This window comes from Ranitomeya imitator, chromosome 1 (genome assembly GCF_032444005.1).
Source record: "Ranitomeya imitator isolate aRanImi1 chromosome 1, aRanImi1.pri, whole genome shotgun sequence".
Classification (NCBI taxonomy): domain Eukaryota; kingdom Metazoa; phylum Chordata; class Amphibia; order Anura; family Dendrobatidae; genus Ranitomeya; species Ranitomeya imitator.
In genome coordinates, this window is record NC_091282.1 from 450,989,968 (window position 1) to 451,002,991 (window position 13,024).

General features: G+C 44.9%; 1 protein-coding gene across 2 annotated transcripts in view; it reads left to right on the forward strand.

Moving 5' to 3' along the window:
• KDM4C (lysine demethylase 4C) overlaps window positions 1-13,024 on the forward strand; it is a 606,931-nt gene that overhangs the window by 56,665 nt on the left and 537,242 nt on the right. For both annotated transcript variants that reach the window (XM_069764494.1, XM_069764503.1), the window contains exon 4: window positions 7,133-7,247. In XM_069764494.1, coding sequence (XP_069620595.1) covers window positions 7,133-7,247 — 115 coding nt within the window. The remainder of the gene's footprint in view (window positions 1-7,132; window positions 7,248-13,024) is intronic.

Sequence of the window (13,024 nt, forward strand, 5' to 3'; positions counted from 1 at the left end):
TTTTTTTTTTTTTTTTTTTTTTTTTTTTTCCGTCAATAGGGTCATGTGAGGGCTTATTTTTTGCGGGACGAGTTGTACTTTTGAACAACACCATTGGTTTTACCATGTCTTGTACTAGAAAACGGGAAAAAAATTCCAAGTGCGATGAAATTGCAAAAAAGTGCAATCCCACACTCGTTTTTTGATTGGCTTTTTTGCTAGCTTCACTAAATGCTAATCACTGCACTGTGATTTACAGTACAATGTAAATCAATGTGAAAAATAAAAAGCTGTGCACATGGTGCAGAAAAATCTGCGCAGAAACGCTGCAGATTTCAAAGAAGTGCATGTCACTTCTTTTGTGCAGTTCTGCAGCGTTTCTGCACCCCTCCATAATAGAAATCCATTGGTAAAATCTTCACAAAAAAAGCACAAAAAATCTGCTGCAGTTCTGCACTAAATCTGCTTCGTGTGCACATACCCTTATAGAAGTGACATGCTGCAGTTTGCAAAAACCCAGCAGTTGTCCAAATCGGTCAGGAAAAAAAAAACAATTTGTCTGCTTAATAATTCTGGAATCTCATAGCCTTTGCTGATGCTCAATAACATAAAAAACAAAAAAACAAAAAACACACGTGAACATATCGTTAGTCTTGCAAAGGGTTTCCGTACGTTTGTCATAAGTTTGGTTTATTTATAAGAGTGGACAACTTAATAATCAATTATGCCCTGGCGAGCTTGTGTGGTTTTCCTGGTAATATGTAAATTTTTTCACACTATACTGCATAGAGTAACCGTATAATCTTAGGCTAGTTTCACATTTGCGGTTGAGTCCGCAGCGTATCGTCTGCAAGTGCAGCGTTTTTTTATCCGCATCAACTTGCGCATTATGGGAAAAAACGCTGTGTTTGCGCTTTTTATGCGCATGCATTCGAGATGGATTTTCGCATGGAGAGTTTCTATCGGAATCTGGATTTGGATGTCAACTTGTTTCTTGCCTTTGCATTTGCTTTTGAGCAAGAACAGAAAAGAGAAAGACAGAAGACGGCGTTGGCGCTTTTGGCAACACCCCATTGTTGAACTCTGACAGAACTGTGGAGCCTACCACTCCTTATACAGTGAGCTCTGTGAAAACCTGAAGAAATATTTTTGAGTACACAAGGATGACTCGAGAGCTTCAGGGATTTTCTACTTCCTGTACAAGGAGCCATCAGCAGGCAGGACACTCGGCTCTGTAGAGTGATTCCTGTTGTGGGAACGTCTGCTGGTGACACTAAGGTACGTAATATTTAAACATGAACGCCTGTCATAATGCTTATTGTTCTGCAATGAACTTTAATTTTTTTTTTCTGTTTTGCAAAACCCCTGTTATAAATATTATTACCGTATATACTCGAGTATAAGCCGACCCGAGTATAAGCCGACCCCCCTAATTTTGCCACAAAAAACTGGGAAAACTTATTGACTCGAGTATAAGCCTAGGGTGGAAATGCAGCATTTACCGGTGAATTTCAAAAATAAAAATAGATCATTATTTCCCCATAGCTGTGCCATATAGTGCTCTGCACCGTTCATATTTCCCCATAGGTGTGAACCATATAGTGCTCTGCACCGTTCATTGTGCCCCCTAGCTGTGCCATATACGGTGCTCTGCACCGTTCATTGTGCCCCATAGATGTGCCATATACGGTGCTCTGCACCGTTCACTGTGCCCCATAGCTGTGCCATATACGGTGCTCTGCACCGTTCACTGTGCCCCATAGCTGTGCTGTGCCATATACGGTGCTCTGCACCGTTCACTGTGCCCCATAGCTGGGCCATATACGGTGCTCTGCACCGTTCACTGTGCCCCATAGCTGTGCTGTGCCATATACGGTGCTCTGCACCGTTCACTGTACCCCATAGCTGTGCTGTGCCATATACGGTGCTCTGCACCGTTCACTGTACCCCATAGCTGTGCTGTGCCATATACGGTGCTCTGCACCGTTCACTGTGCCCCATAGCTGGGCCATATACGGTGCTCTGCACCGTTCACTGTGCCCCATAGCTGTGCTGTGCCATATACGGTGCTCTGCACCGTTCACTGTGCCCCATAGCTGTGCTGTGCCATATACGGTGCTCTGCACCGTTCACTGTGCCCCATAGCTGGGCCATATACGGTGCTCTGCACCGTTCACTGTGCCCCATAGCTGGGCCATATACGGTGCTCTGCACCGTTCACTGTGCCCCATAGCTGTGCTGTGCCATATACGGTGCTCTGCACCGTTCACTGTACCCCATAGCTGTGCTGTGCCATATACGGTGCTCTGCACCGTTCACTGTACCCTATAGCTGTGCTGTGCCATATACGGTGCTCTGCACCGTTCACTGTGCCCCATAGCTGTGCTGTGCCATATACGGTGCTCTGCACCGTTCACTGTGCCCCATAGCTGTGCTGTGCCATATACGGTGCTCTGCACCGTTCACTGTGCCCCATAGCTGTGCTGTGCCATATACGGTGCTCTGCACCGTTCACTGTGCCCCATACATAGCTGTGCTGTGCCATATACGGTGCTCTGCACCGTTCACTGTGCCCCATACATAGCTGTGCTGTGCCATATACGGTGCTCTGCACCGTTCACTGTGCCCCATAGCTGTGCTGTGCCATATACGGTGCTCTGCACCGTTCATTGTGCCCCATAGCTGTGCTGTGCCATATACGGTGCTCTGCACCGTTCACTGTGCCCCATAGATGTTCCACATAAATTTGTGCCGCCGCTGCCGCAATAAAGAAAAAAAAACACATACTCACCTCCCTTGATTGCAGCTCCCGGCGTCTCGTTCCGGCGCCTCCATCTTCCCGGCGTCTCTGCTCTGACTGATCAGGCAGAGGGCGCCGCGCACACTGTATGCGTCATCGCGCCCTCTGCCTGAACAGTCAGAGAGCAGAGACGCAGGGAAGATGGAGGCGCCGGCCGGGAAGATGGATCGGCGCCCGGCGGCTGGAACGAGGACAGGTGAATATGCTATACTTACCTAGTCCTGGCGATCCTCGCGCTGTCCCCTCCTGTCTTCGGTGCCGCAGCTCTTCCTGTCAGCGGTCACCGGCACCGCTGATTAGAGAAATGAATAGGCGGCTCCGCCCCTATGGGAGGTGGAGCCGCTTATTCATTTCTGTAATGAGCGGTCCCACGTGACCGCTGAAGAGAGGAAGAAACTGCAGCGCCGAAGACCGTGGGACGGCAGGGACAGCGCGAGGATCGCTGGGACTAGGTAAGTATACCCCAGCGCCCTCAGCCCCTCACCCGCCGACCCCACCGCTACCGTGACTCGAGTATAAGCCGAGGGGGGCACTTTCAGCCCAAAAATTTGGGCTGAAAATCTCGGCTTATACTCGAGTATATACGGTATTCTAAATTTTTTTCTTTCTTTCTCTGTTTCGCAGATTCCTGGCGAAGAGAGCCTATCACTCAATTTCCAGTTCTGAATTGGAATTTCAACACTTTCTGGGATTGTCGCAGACACCTGCTGGGCTTTGTGGGATGTTCTCCGTGAGGAATTTATCCCCCTACCCACCATGGACATCTGGCAGGAAACTCCTGAGAAATTCTTGTAAGTTTGTAATTTCCCCAGCTGTTTGGGAGCAGTGGATGGAAAACCTATTCGGATTACCAAACCAGCTGGAACTGGATGCGAGTACTTAAATTCTAAAAAATATTTTTCGATAGTGCTCATGGCGATTGCAACTGCAGACAGTAGCTTTGTTGCCGTGGACGTATCTTTTGGCCGTGGTAATGACTCCCAGACATTTAAAAACTCTGACATGGGCCAACGGTTGTATGGGAATCATGTTGATTTCCCCCCTGCCATGACCTCTTCCCAACACTGAAGGCCCGCCAATGCCATTTGTTGTGGTTGGGGATCAGGCCTTCAAGATGTGTGGAAACCTCCTGAAACCATACTCCAGTCGGGACTTGAACCACACAAAAAGGATTTTTAATTACAGACTGACCAGGGCAAGAAGATCTGTTGAATGTGCCTTTGGTATCCTTGTCTCAAAATGGCACATTTTAGGGACAGCCATTAATCTAAAAATTGAGACAGTCGATGAGGTGGTCAAGGCGTGTGTGGTTCGGCACAACTATATAATGGCTAAAGAGCGACCCAACATTGAACTTGATGAACCTGTTTGTAACCAATTGCCAGATTACCATCATCCTCTGAAGACAACAGTTGAAGTTGTCCAAATGAGGGATACATTTGCTGCCTACTATGTTTCTGAGATTGGACGTGTGGCATGGCAAGATGAAATGGTTTAGTAAAATGTTCTTGTAATGTTATGTACCTGGAATGTTAAAACGTACCTTTAATGTTTGCTGAAAATAAAACCCCTCTAGTGAAACACCTGTTCCAAGTGCCCTCTACATTACAATATATTTTTTTTTTTTTACAGTTTAATTAGTTGATCACCAGTTCACAACTACAGTCTTCATAAAATCCACTCCTTGTCTCATGCAGATAATTATGATCAGATTGCAGATAATTATGTGTGATTTATATTATTTTTAAGGATTTTCAGTCCTCTTTGTGTTTTTGCCACCTCATAGCTCCATGACAGACACTTGAAGCAAAGCTGCAGAGTAAAGCAAATAAAGAGGGGCAGCAGATTGTGTCATGGAGCTATGAGGTGGCAAAAACATTGTGTGTGTATATGGCGCACGGTGTGTTTTGCCAGCGACGAAAGAGACAAAGAACAAAGAGTGATAGGGGAAAAACAACACTAATTTATTTAACACAAACAAAAAATTATTTTTTACGAGGCAATGAGGGGGATGTGTTATGGACCTGGGGGGTGTGGAGCTGGGAGGATTGGCTAGGTGTGGACTATGAAGGGGTTCCAGGGGAAGGGCCTACTAAATTTGTGGGGTATGGGAGGTCAAGGATGGAAGTAAACACATTAGGAGTGGAAGCATGGGATGAGGGAGACACATTGGAAGGGAGAGACAAACTGGACAACACACACATTGGGAGGTGAGGGTGGAGGTAGTACAACTGTTCTTGTTGCCTGCTTCTTTTTTGGCTTGCCATGAGTAGGCTGGTGGCTTCTTCGTCTCCTTGGGAGGGGGGGAGTGGTGGTGGTGGACGGACGTGCAGTTTACTGAACCGCTAGGACTCTGCATGGTGGTGGAGTGGCTTTCAGCAGCACCCGGCATGGTGATGGCGGTGTAGTGGTGTGCGGCAGGACTGGGCATGGTGGTGGCCGTACAATGGTATGCAGCAGAACTTGGTATTGAGGTTGTGTGTTAGTGGTGGCGCAGGTGGAAATGCTACCTGTGGCTGCTGTAAGTACCGAGTCTGCTGCATAGCCTGAACGTAAGCAGCATTGCAGGCCTACATCACATTGAGCTGGAGTTCAGGCGTAAGGTGTTCCGACATGCCCTGCTCTATTTTATTAAAAAAAATGGTGTGCCGGTCTCTGGAGGTCAGCTTCCAGACTGTCAAGGCATTGGTTGACATCCTGGAAAAGTGTGTTTTAATATGGGTCAGACCACTTTCCAGTCTCTGTGCCTTCAGGCCATTCTGGAAGACCGAGCTCAAGTGAATAAACTGTGGCATGAGTGACCTGTAAACCCTGCACTTTAGGCCGGGATCACACAACCGTGTGTGATGCAAAAAAACTTGCAGTAGTTTATTGCGTCACACACGGTTGTGTGATCCCTGCCTTCAGATTCACTGCCGCATCAGACCACATTGCAATACTTGCGAAATTCTTTTCTGACTCATGGCGTGGTGTTGTCCCAGTCATCCATCAGCGCTTGGGCCTCCTCATTCCACAGCCTCCGAATCACCACACCGTCCGAGTGCTGGTGCTCCCGGGTGTCCCACAACGCAACTCGCTCCTGCACAAGTGTGGTGAGGATGTCATTGTCTATAGCTTCTTCCTCCCGTTGTGGAACCTAGAAATGAAAGACATTAATGTTGGACAGATTTAAATAAATAAATAAATACAAACCGTAAAGAATACATACATGCTGTCTTGCCACCAGAACTTGGGCCGAAGTCTGCTGCTCCTGCTCCTCTGCACTTGAAGTGTTCGGTAAAAGAAAATACATGATTTTGCCACATGTGTAATAGTGACAGTGAATACTTAACAATCCCTACCAAATGTACTCACTTCAGTCTCCTGTTCGGTGTGCTGTGGACTTGAGGCCATGGAGATGAATGCTACAAGAAAGAGACAGAAATAAGTACAGACTGCAGGGAGGACAGAAAACAGACATTAGCTTGTATACTCACATTTTGTAATAGCAGAGCCTTCCCACAAAATCAGCTTGCTTCCAAATGCACAGAGTCAGGAAATAATGGACTTCCAGTGCCCACAACTTATTTTTATACATCTTTGTTTGGGGGGAGGGGTGGTGGTGGCTTAAACCAGTTCCTGGACTTGTTTAGTCAGAAAACACATGCGTACGCAAACGCAAGCGAATGCATGTCCTTGCGTTCCTATGCACAGACCCTAATGCGTTGTTTTGATGCACTCCTGCAAGCGTCTGCATGCGTTTGGAGGCGAAAATTTGACACCTCAAAAATTGTAGCATGGTGCGTTAGCCGAGCCCAGCCGCACACCGCGAAACGACGCATGCGTAAGCAAACGCAGTCGAACGTACCTGCGTCCACAATGTAAAAGATATGAAATCAAGACTCATGCGGATGTATGCATCAGAAACGCTGCGGACACAACCGCAAATGTGAAACCGGCCTTACTCCTGAAAAAGCAGGATCTAAATTGATTCAAAAGGGAAAATATTGGAGACCTGGAAGGTCATCATGGGCAGAGATAAGCTGAATCAAGTCTATAATGACTATTTTCAAAATGCCAAGGAAAAATATATGGTTCTAATAGGTTTCCCCTTTTATGTACAGATATTCAATGCATGGCCTAATCTGTCACCGGTCTTTCACAGCCTTGCAATTTATGTGAGAAAGGGAGCATTGAAGTTAGTGAGGGTTAGACACGATTTTCAGGGAGTGCGACAAAAAGTTTTATGCAGCCAAACTGTCAATGCACCATTACTACTCGCACATATTGTTACATGTTTTACAAATGAATAGTGGGACAGGTGTCTTAATATTACATGATTTAAAGGTTATTTTGATTCTGATGTGTTTTCAGATATTGTACTCCAAGATACATGGATTATGAAGATTTGGAAAGGAAATATTGGAAAAATTTAACTTTTGTTGCTCCTATCTATGGTGCAGATGTAAATGGAAGCCTTTATGATGAAGTAAGTTATTGACTTAGTTATACTTCAATTAAAATTGAAATGCATCCCTAAGTTACAAATATTTTACCTGTGTATGTTCTTTTGTTTCCTGGCTGGTTTTATCATTCATAATATAGTACCAACATGCATTGCAGCATATTACAATTTAAATGTTAGATGTACAAAGAAAATCAGACTTTACAAAGTAAAGGTACCTTCACACTAAACGATATCGCTAGCGATCCGTGACGTTGCAGCGTCCTCGCTAGCAATATCGTTCAGTTTGACACGCAGCAGCGATCAGAATCCTGCTGTGATGTCGTTGGTCGGGGCTAGAAGGCCAGAACTTTATTTGGTCGCTGGCTCTCCCGCTGACATCGCTGAATCGGCGTGTGTGACACCGATTCAGCGATGTCTTCGCTGGTAACCAGGGTAAACATCGGGTTACTAAGCGCAGGGCCGCGCTTAGTAACCCGATGTTTACCCTGGTTACCATCCTAAAAGTAAAAAAACAAACGCTTCATACTTGCCTTCCGCTGTCTGTCCTCCGGCGCTGTGCTTTCCTGCACTCACTGTGAGCACAGCGCCCGGAAAGCAGAGCGGTGACGTCACCGCTCTGCTTTCCGGCCGCTGCGCTCACAGCCAGTACATGACATGTGATGTCTCCCTAAGAATTATGCAGTTTTATCACACCGTCGATCAAATAGTCGAATGTAAGGAGTCCGTCAACTCCTGGAGAGTCTGTGGTGCAACGCAGTGTTAGTGGATCGAACTAGACATGTCTCAGATGTGCTCGATTTGGGTCCTGGGAACGGGCAGTCCAGTCCATAGCATTAATTCCGTCATCATGCAGTAACTGCTGACACACTTCATCCACATGAGGCCTAGCATTGTCATGCTTCACAAAGAACCCAGGGTTCGGTGAACCTGTATGGGTACGTGCACACGATGCGGATTTTGCTGCGGATCTGCAGCGTTTCCGCAGCTGTGGATCCGCAGCAGTTTCCCATGAGTTTACAGTACAATGTAAACCTATGGGAAACAAAACGCTGTGCACATGCTGCGTAAAAAAAAACGCGCGGAAACGCAGCGGTATACATTCCGCAGCATGTCACTTCTTTCTGCGGATTCCACAGCGGTTTTACATCTGCTCCAATAGAAATCAGCAGTTGTAAAACTGCAGGAAAAGCCACGGTAAATCTGCGGATTTATCAGATCTGCTGAAATCTGCTGCGGAAAAATCCGCAGTAGACCATAATACGTGTGCACATAGCCTTAATAGTTTCACAATGGGTCTGAGGATCTCATGCCGGTACCTAATGGTAGTAATGATACCCATGGCCAGCATATGGAGGTCTGTGTCTCCCTCCGAAGCAATACCTCCCCACACCATTGCAGACTCACTGCCAAACTGGTTATGCTGGAGGATGTTGCTGGCAGCAGAACGTTCTCCATGGCGTTTCCAGACTGTCACATGTTCCCAGTGTGAACCTGCTCTGAACTGTGAAGAACACAGGGTGGTAATGTCTAATCTGCTAAACTTTGTGTTCTCATGCAAATGCCAATCCCCCTGCACGGTGTTGGGATGTTGGCACAACACCCACTTGTTGACCACTTTCATGGAGTCTGTTTCTGACAGTTTGGGCAGACACATGGATGTTAGTGGCCTGCTGCAGGTAGTTTTACTACGCTCCTCCCTTGTGCAAGGAAGAACAGGAGAAGGTAGCGGTTCTGTTGCTGGGTTTTTGTTTTCCTACTGCCTTCTCCTCGTATCTTCTCTGTGCTCTGGATACTGTGCTGACAGACACCTTTAGGCCGGGATCACACATGAGAGAAACACGTCCGTGTCTCGCATATGAAATCCAAGCTCTGGCGCCGGCACTGTGGAGCGGAGCGTGCGGCCGCATAGCAACACATGGAGCTGCACGCTCTGCTCCCAAGTGCCGGCGCCAGAGCTTGGATTTCACATGCGAGACACGGACGTGTTTCTCGCATGTGTGATCCCGGCCTTACCCTTCTTGCCACAGCGTTTTTTTTCTGATGGACCTTCAACGCGGCTTGCAGCGTTTTCGGGTCCGGCCAAGCTAACGCACTACTAACGGAAGCGTTCATTCTGCCATAGAAGGCTATGGCAAACGCAGTCAGACGCAAATCATGAAAAATTTCCAAATAGGACCACACGTTTTAATAGCGTTTTGAGGGTGGTCACATGTGGTCATGTGACAGGAAATGTGATTTCGGCCATTAAAATATCCCACTCACACAAAGTCTCCTGCACGTGACAGTGTTTTGCCATAGCTCTTATAAAATGTAAGTACATTTCTATATATTATATATCTCTGTATACATCATGGGAGTCTGTAATGTCCGTCGGATGTGTGTGTACTAAAAATGTATTGTTTTGTTGCACACAGATGTCGGATACAGATGTCGTCGGCAGCAGCAGCAGCAGCAGCAGCAGCAGCAGCAGCAGCGTGTCTGCGATTTTTTTCTTCTGAGTCGGTAGGCTTGCACTTTAAAAAACCATGTTGTGTGAAACTCCATTGTATTGAGCTAGGCATAACAATCCTGTTTATTGTTTTATTGTGAATAGGAGTCTTCTGAGCCCGAGGCTGCTAGACCTCCCCCCAAAAAACACGCAAAAACAACAAAGGTACATAGCACACATGTTGAATTTTTCAGGCATAAATTTATTGATCCAATGAATGTTAACATTATTTAATGTTAAAATATTTTTTTTTACATTTTACATACACAATAGGTTGTGGCACAAGGAGGACAAAAAAGAAAAAAGGTCCCTAGACGTCTGTCGTCGCCACAACTGCCAGTGGTAAATATAAAACTAGAAATATTCTATCCAATATTTACCAACAATCTATCTATTCACTTTCTATCTACTATATCTATAAACTATCAACTATCTATCGCTCCATCTATTTGTCTATCTATATCTATGTATCTATCAATATCTATGTATCTATCTATGTATCTATCTATCTATCTATCTATCTATCTATCTCTATCTATATCTATGTATCGATCTATCAATATCTATGTATCTATATATCTATCAATATCTATGTATCTATCTATCAATCTATATCTATCTATCTACATCTATCTATCTATATATTGCTATATCTATGTATCTATCTATCTCTGTATATATGAATATGGCCATCCAGTGAAATTGACACTATCAACATAACGTTTTATGTTTTACATAGTCCAAGTCAGCGACAAAAAAAAAAAAGGATTGTCGTTGATGAAGAGCCATTGACTATCCACAATGAGACACTTATTAACCTTGTGGAAGCCAACCCCTCCTTATGGGACCAGAGCGACAGCTCCCACCATGACATCGTGAAGAACCGGAAGTTGTGGGATCAAATAATCTGTCACTTTGATCCCCGATACATGGAGAAGTCGACAACCTCAAAGAAAAAAATTGGTAAATATTGGTGACGTAACATCGGAAAATGTTTAAAAAAAAAAAAAATTTTCTATCCTATCAACCTATCCACTTGTCTGCTATCTATCTCTCAATTATCAACTATCTGTACACTAGATATATATATCTATCTATCTATACACTATTTCTACACTATTTCTTATCTAACAACTATCTATCTACTATTTATATATCAACTATCGTAGCAAACTATGAACAATTTTTCCTATATCTTAACACAATCTACTATTTTTATATATATATATATATATATATTTTTTTTTAAATTTAATGCCGATGCTGTCCATACCCGTTGGAAGTCCATCCGCGATCGCTTTGTCCGTGACTACCGGAACAGTCAGAATGCACCAAGCGGATCAAGTGGCAAACGGGTGACACCGTATGTGCATTATGACCAACTGCTCTTTCTTCAGAAAACAGGGTCTCAGCGCTCGTAAGTACAAGAAGGTCTGTGTGCGAGACTAAATTGTTTAAAGGAAAATAAGTAATTTTTGTTTTTGGGTTACAGCACAATATGCAGTACCGCTGCTCCTAGACCAGCAGAGGAACTTGAGCCTTCTTCAGTGGAACCAACGCAACCTGAAGATGTCTGGCATCAGCGAGCCACGATCTGCGGATAGAAACACTGTTGCTGCAGGTGTGAGTGCCCGGTTGCAATCACAGCGTGGACGCAAGCGAGCATCTCAAAAAGATGAAGCAGATGCAATTATCGTGGATGGACTCCAACGGGTAGAGGACATGTGTCGCAGTGAGCTCAAAGACCTGAGACGAGAAATTACCGAGCTGCAAGCACGCGAGTCTGTCTACTCTGCTAATGAGTGGAAGCTACTTTTATTATCCTATGTGCCTGTAGTACAAAATATCCCGGCACATAGAAACCTTATGTTTCGACAAAGACTTAACGAGCTTGTAGAGGAATTTGTGGGCACCGAGGAACCCGCTCCATCGGGAAGAAGACTGGACATGCCGCCCTACAACCCTCAATATAGAGGCCGGGGTGAAACGAGCGTGGAACCTCAAAGACAATGTAGCAGTCCATCATATAGTTGGGCAGACAATACTCCCGTGCAGTACCAAAGTCTTTAGTACAGTTCACTGTCCACAGCCAGGTGCAATTACCGCGTTGCAATTTTTTTTGGGGGGGTTTTTTTGTTGTTAATTTCTATTTTCCTTTTTTTTTTTCATCCCTATGGGATATCATATGTTACACCTGTGTACCAACAGTTTGTTGGGAAAATACAAAAACATTTAGTAAACTGTTTCAAATTTCAGATTCTTGTATGACTTTAACTTTAACTTTTTACACGACATAAGGTAACTTTTTACACGACATCAGGTTAAACAACATAACTTTTTACACTACGTAACTTTTTACACGACATCAGGAAGACTTTAAATTATTTTCACACGTGTCTGTCTTGCCATGGAACCTGGCCTTCATGTGTGAAGTAGTGTGCAAATTGATCACGAATCCTCATTATTTGTGATGCAGAACGAACTGTAGTCGATTCAATGCTACTGAGGTTCGACTCACAATCATTGGGGTCTACCAACTGGGGTTCATGTCTCGCCACAAAATTGTGCAGACAGATGCATGCCTTCACAACACGGTCCACATTGTCTGGTTGCAGTTGCATGCAGGTTAGTAAAATCCGCCATTTCAATGTCAAAATCCCAAAGGCACACTCCACATAACGTCTAGCCCGGCTCAAGCGATAATTAAAAATGCGCCTGCTGGAATCTAGACTACGGCTTGAGTAGGGCTTGAGGAGATTTTGTCCTAGTTGGAAGGCCTCATCACCAACTAAAACATAGGGCAAACTTGGGCCTTCGGTCCCCGGAAGAGGTCGTGATGACGGTATGTTTAAACTTCGGCTGTACAAACATTGGCCCATGTTGGAGTCTCTGAATACTCTGGAATCGTTAGTTCGGCTATAAGCTCCAATATCCACAGCAACAAAACGGTACCTGGCATCCGCAATCGCCATCAATACTATAGAAAAGTATTTTTTATAGTTATAGTAGAGGGAACCACTATGTGCAGGTTTCTGAATCCGAATGTGCTTTCCGTCCACGGCACCAATACAATTGGGGAAATTAGCCACATCCTCGAACTGTTGGGAAATTGCTAGCCACATTTCTGATGTTGGTGTTGGTAGCACAAGTGGTTGCAAGTTGTTCCAAATGGCATCACAAGTTTCCCGAACCAGTTGACAAATTGTTGACTTCCCAAGTCGAAATTGGTAATGCAGTGACGCAAAAGTTTCTCCGGTAGCCAGATATCTGTTGACATTCAAAAACAAAAAAAAAAAATTAGGATTTTAAT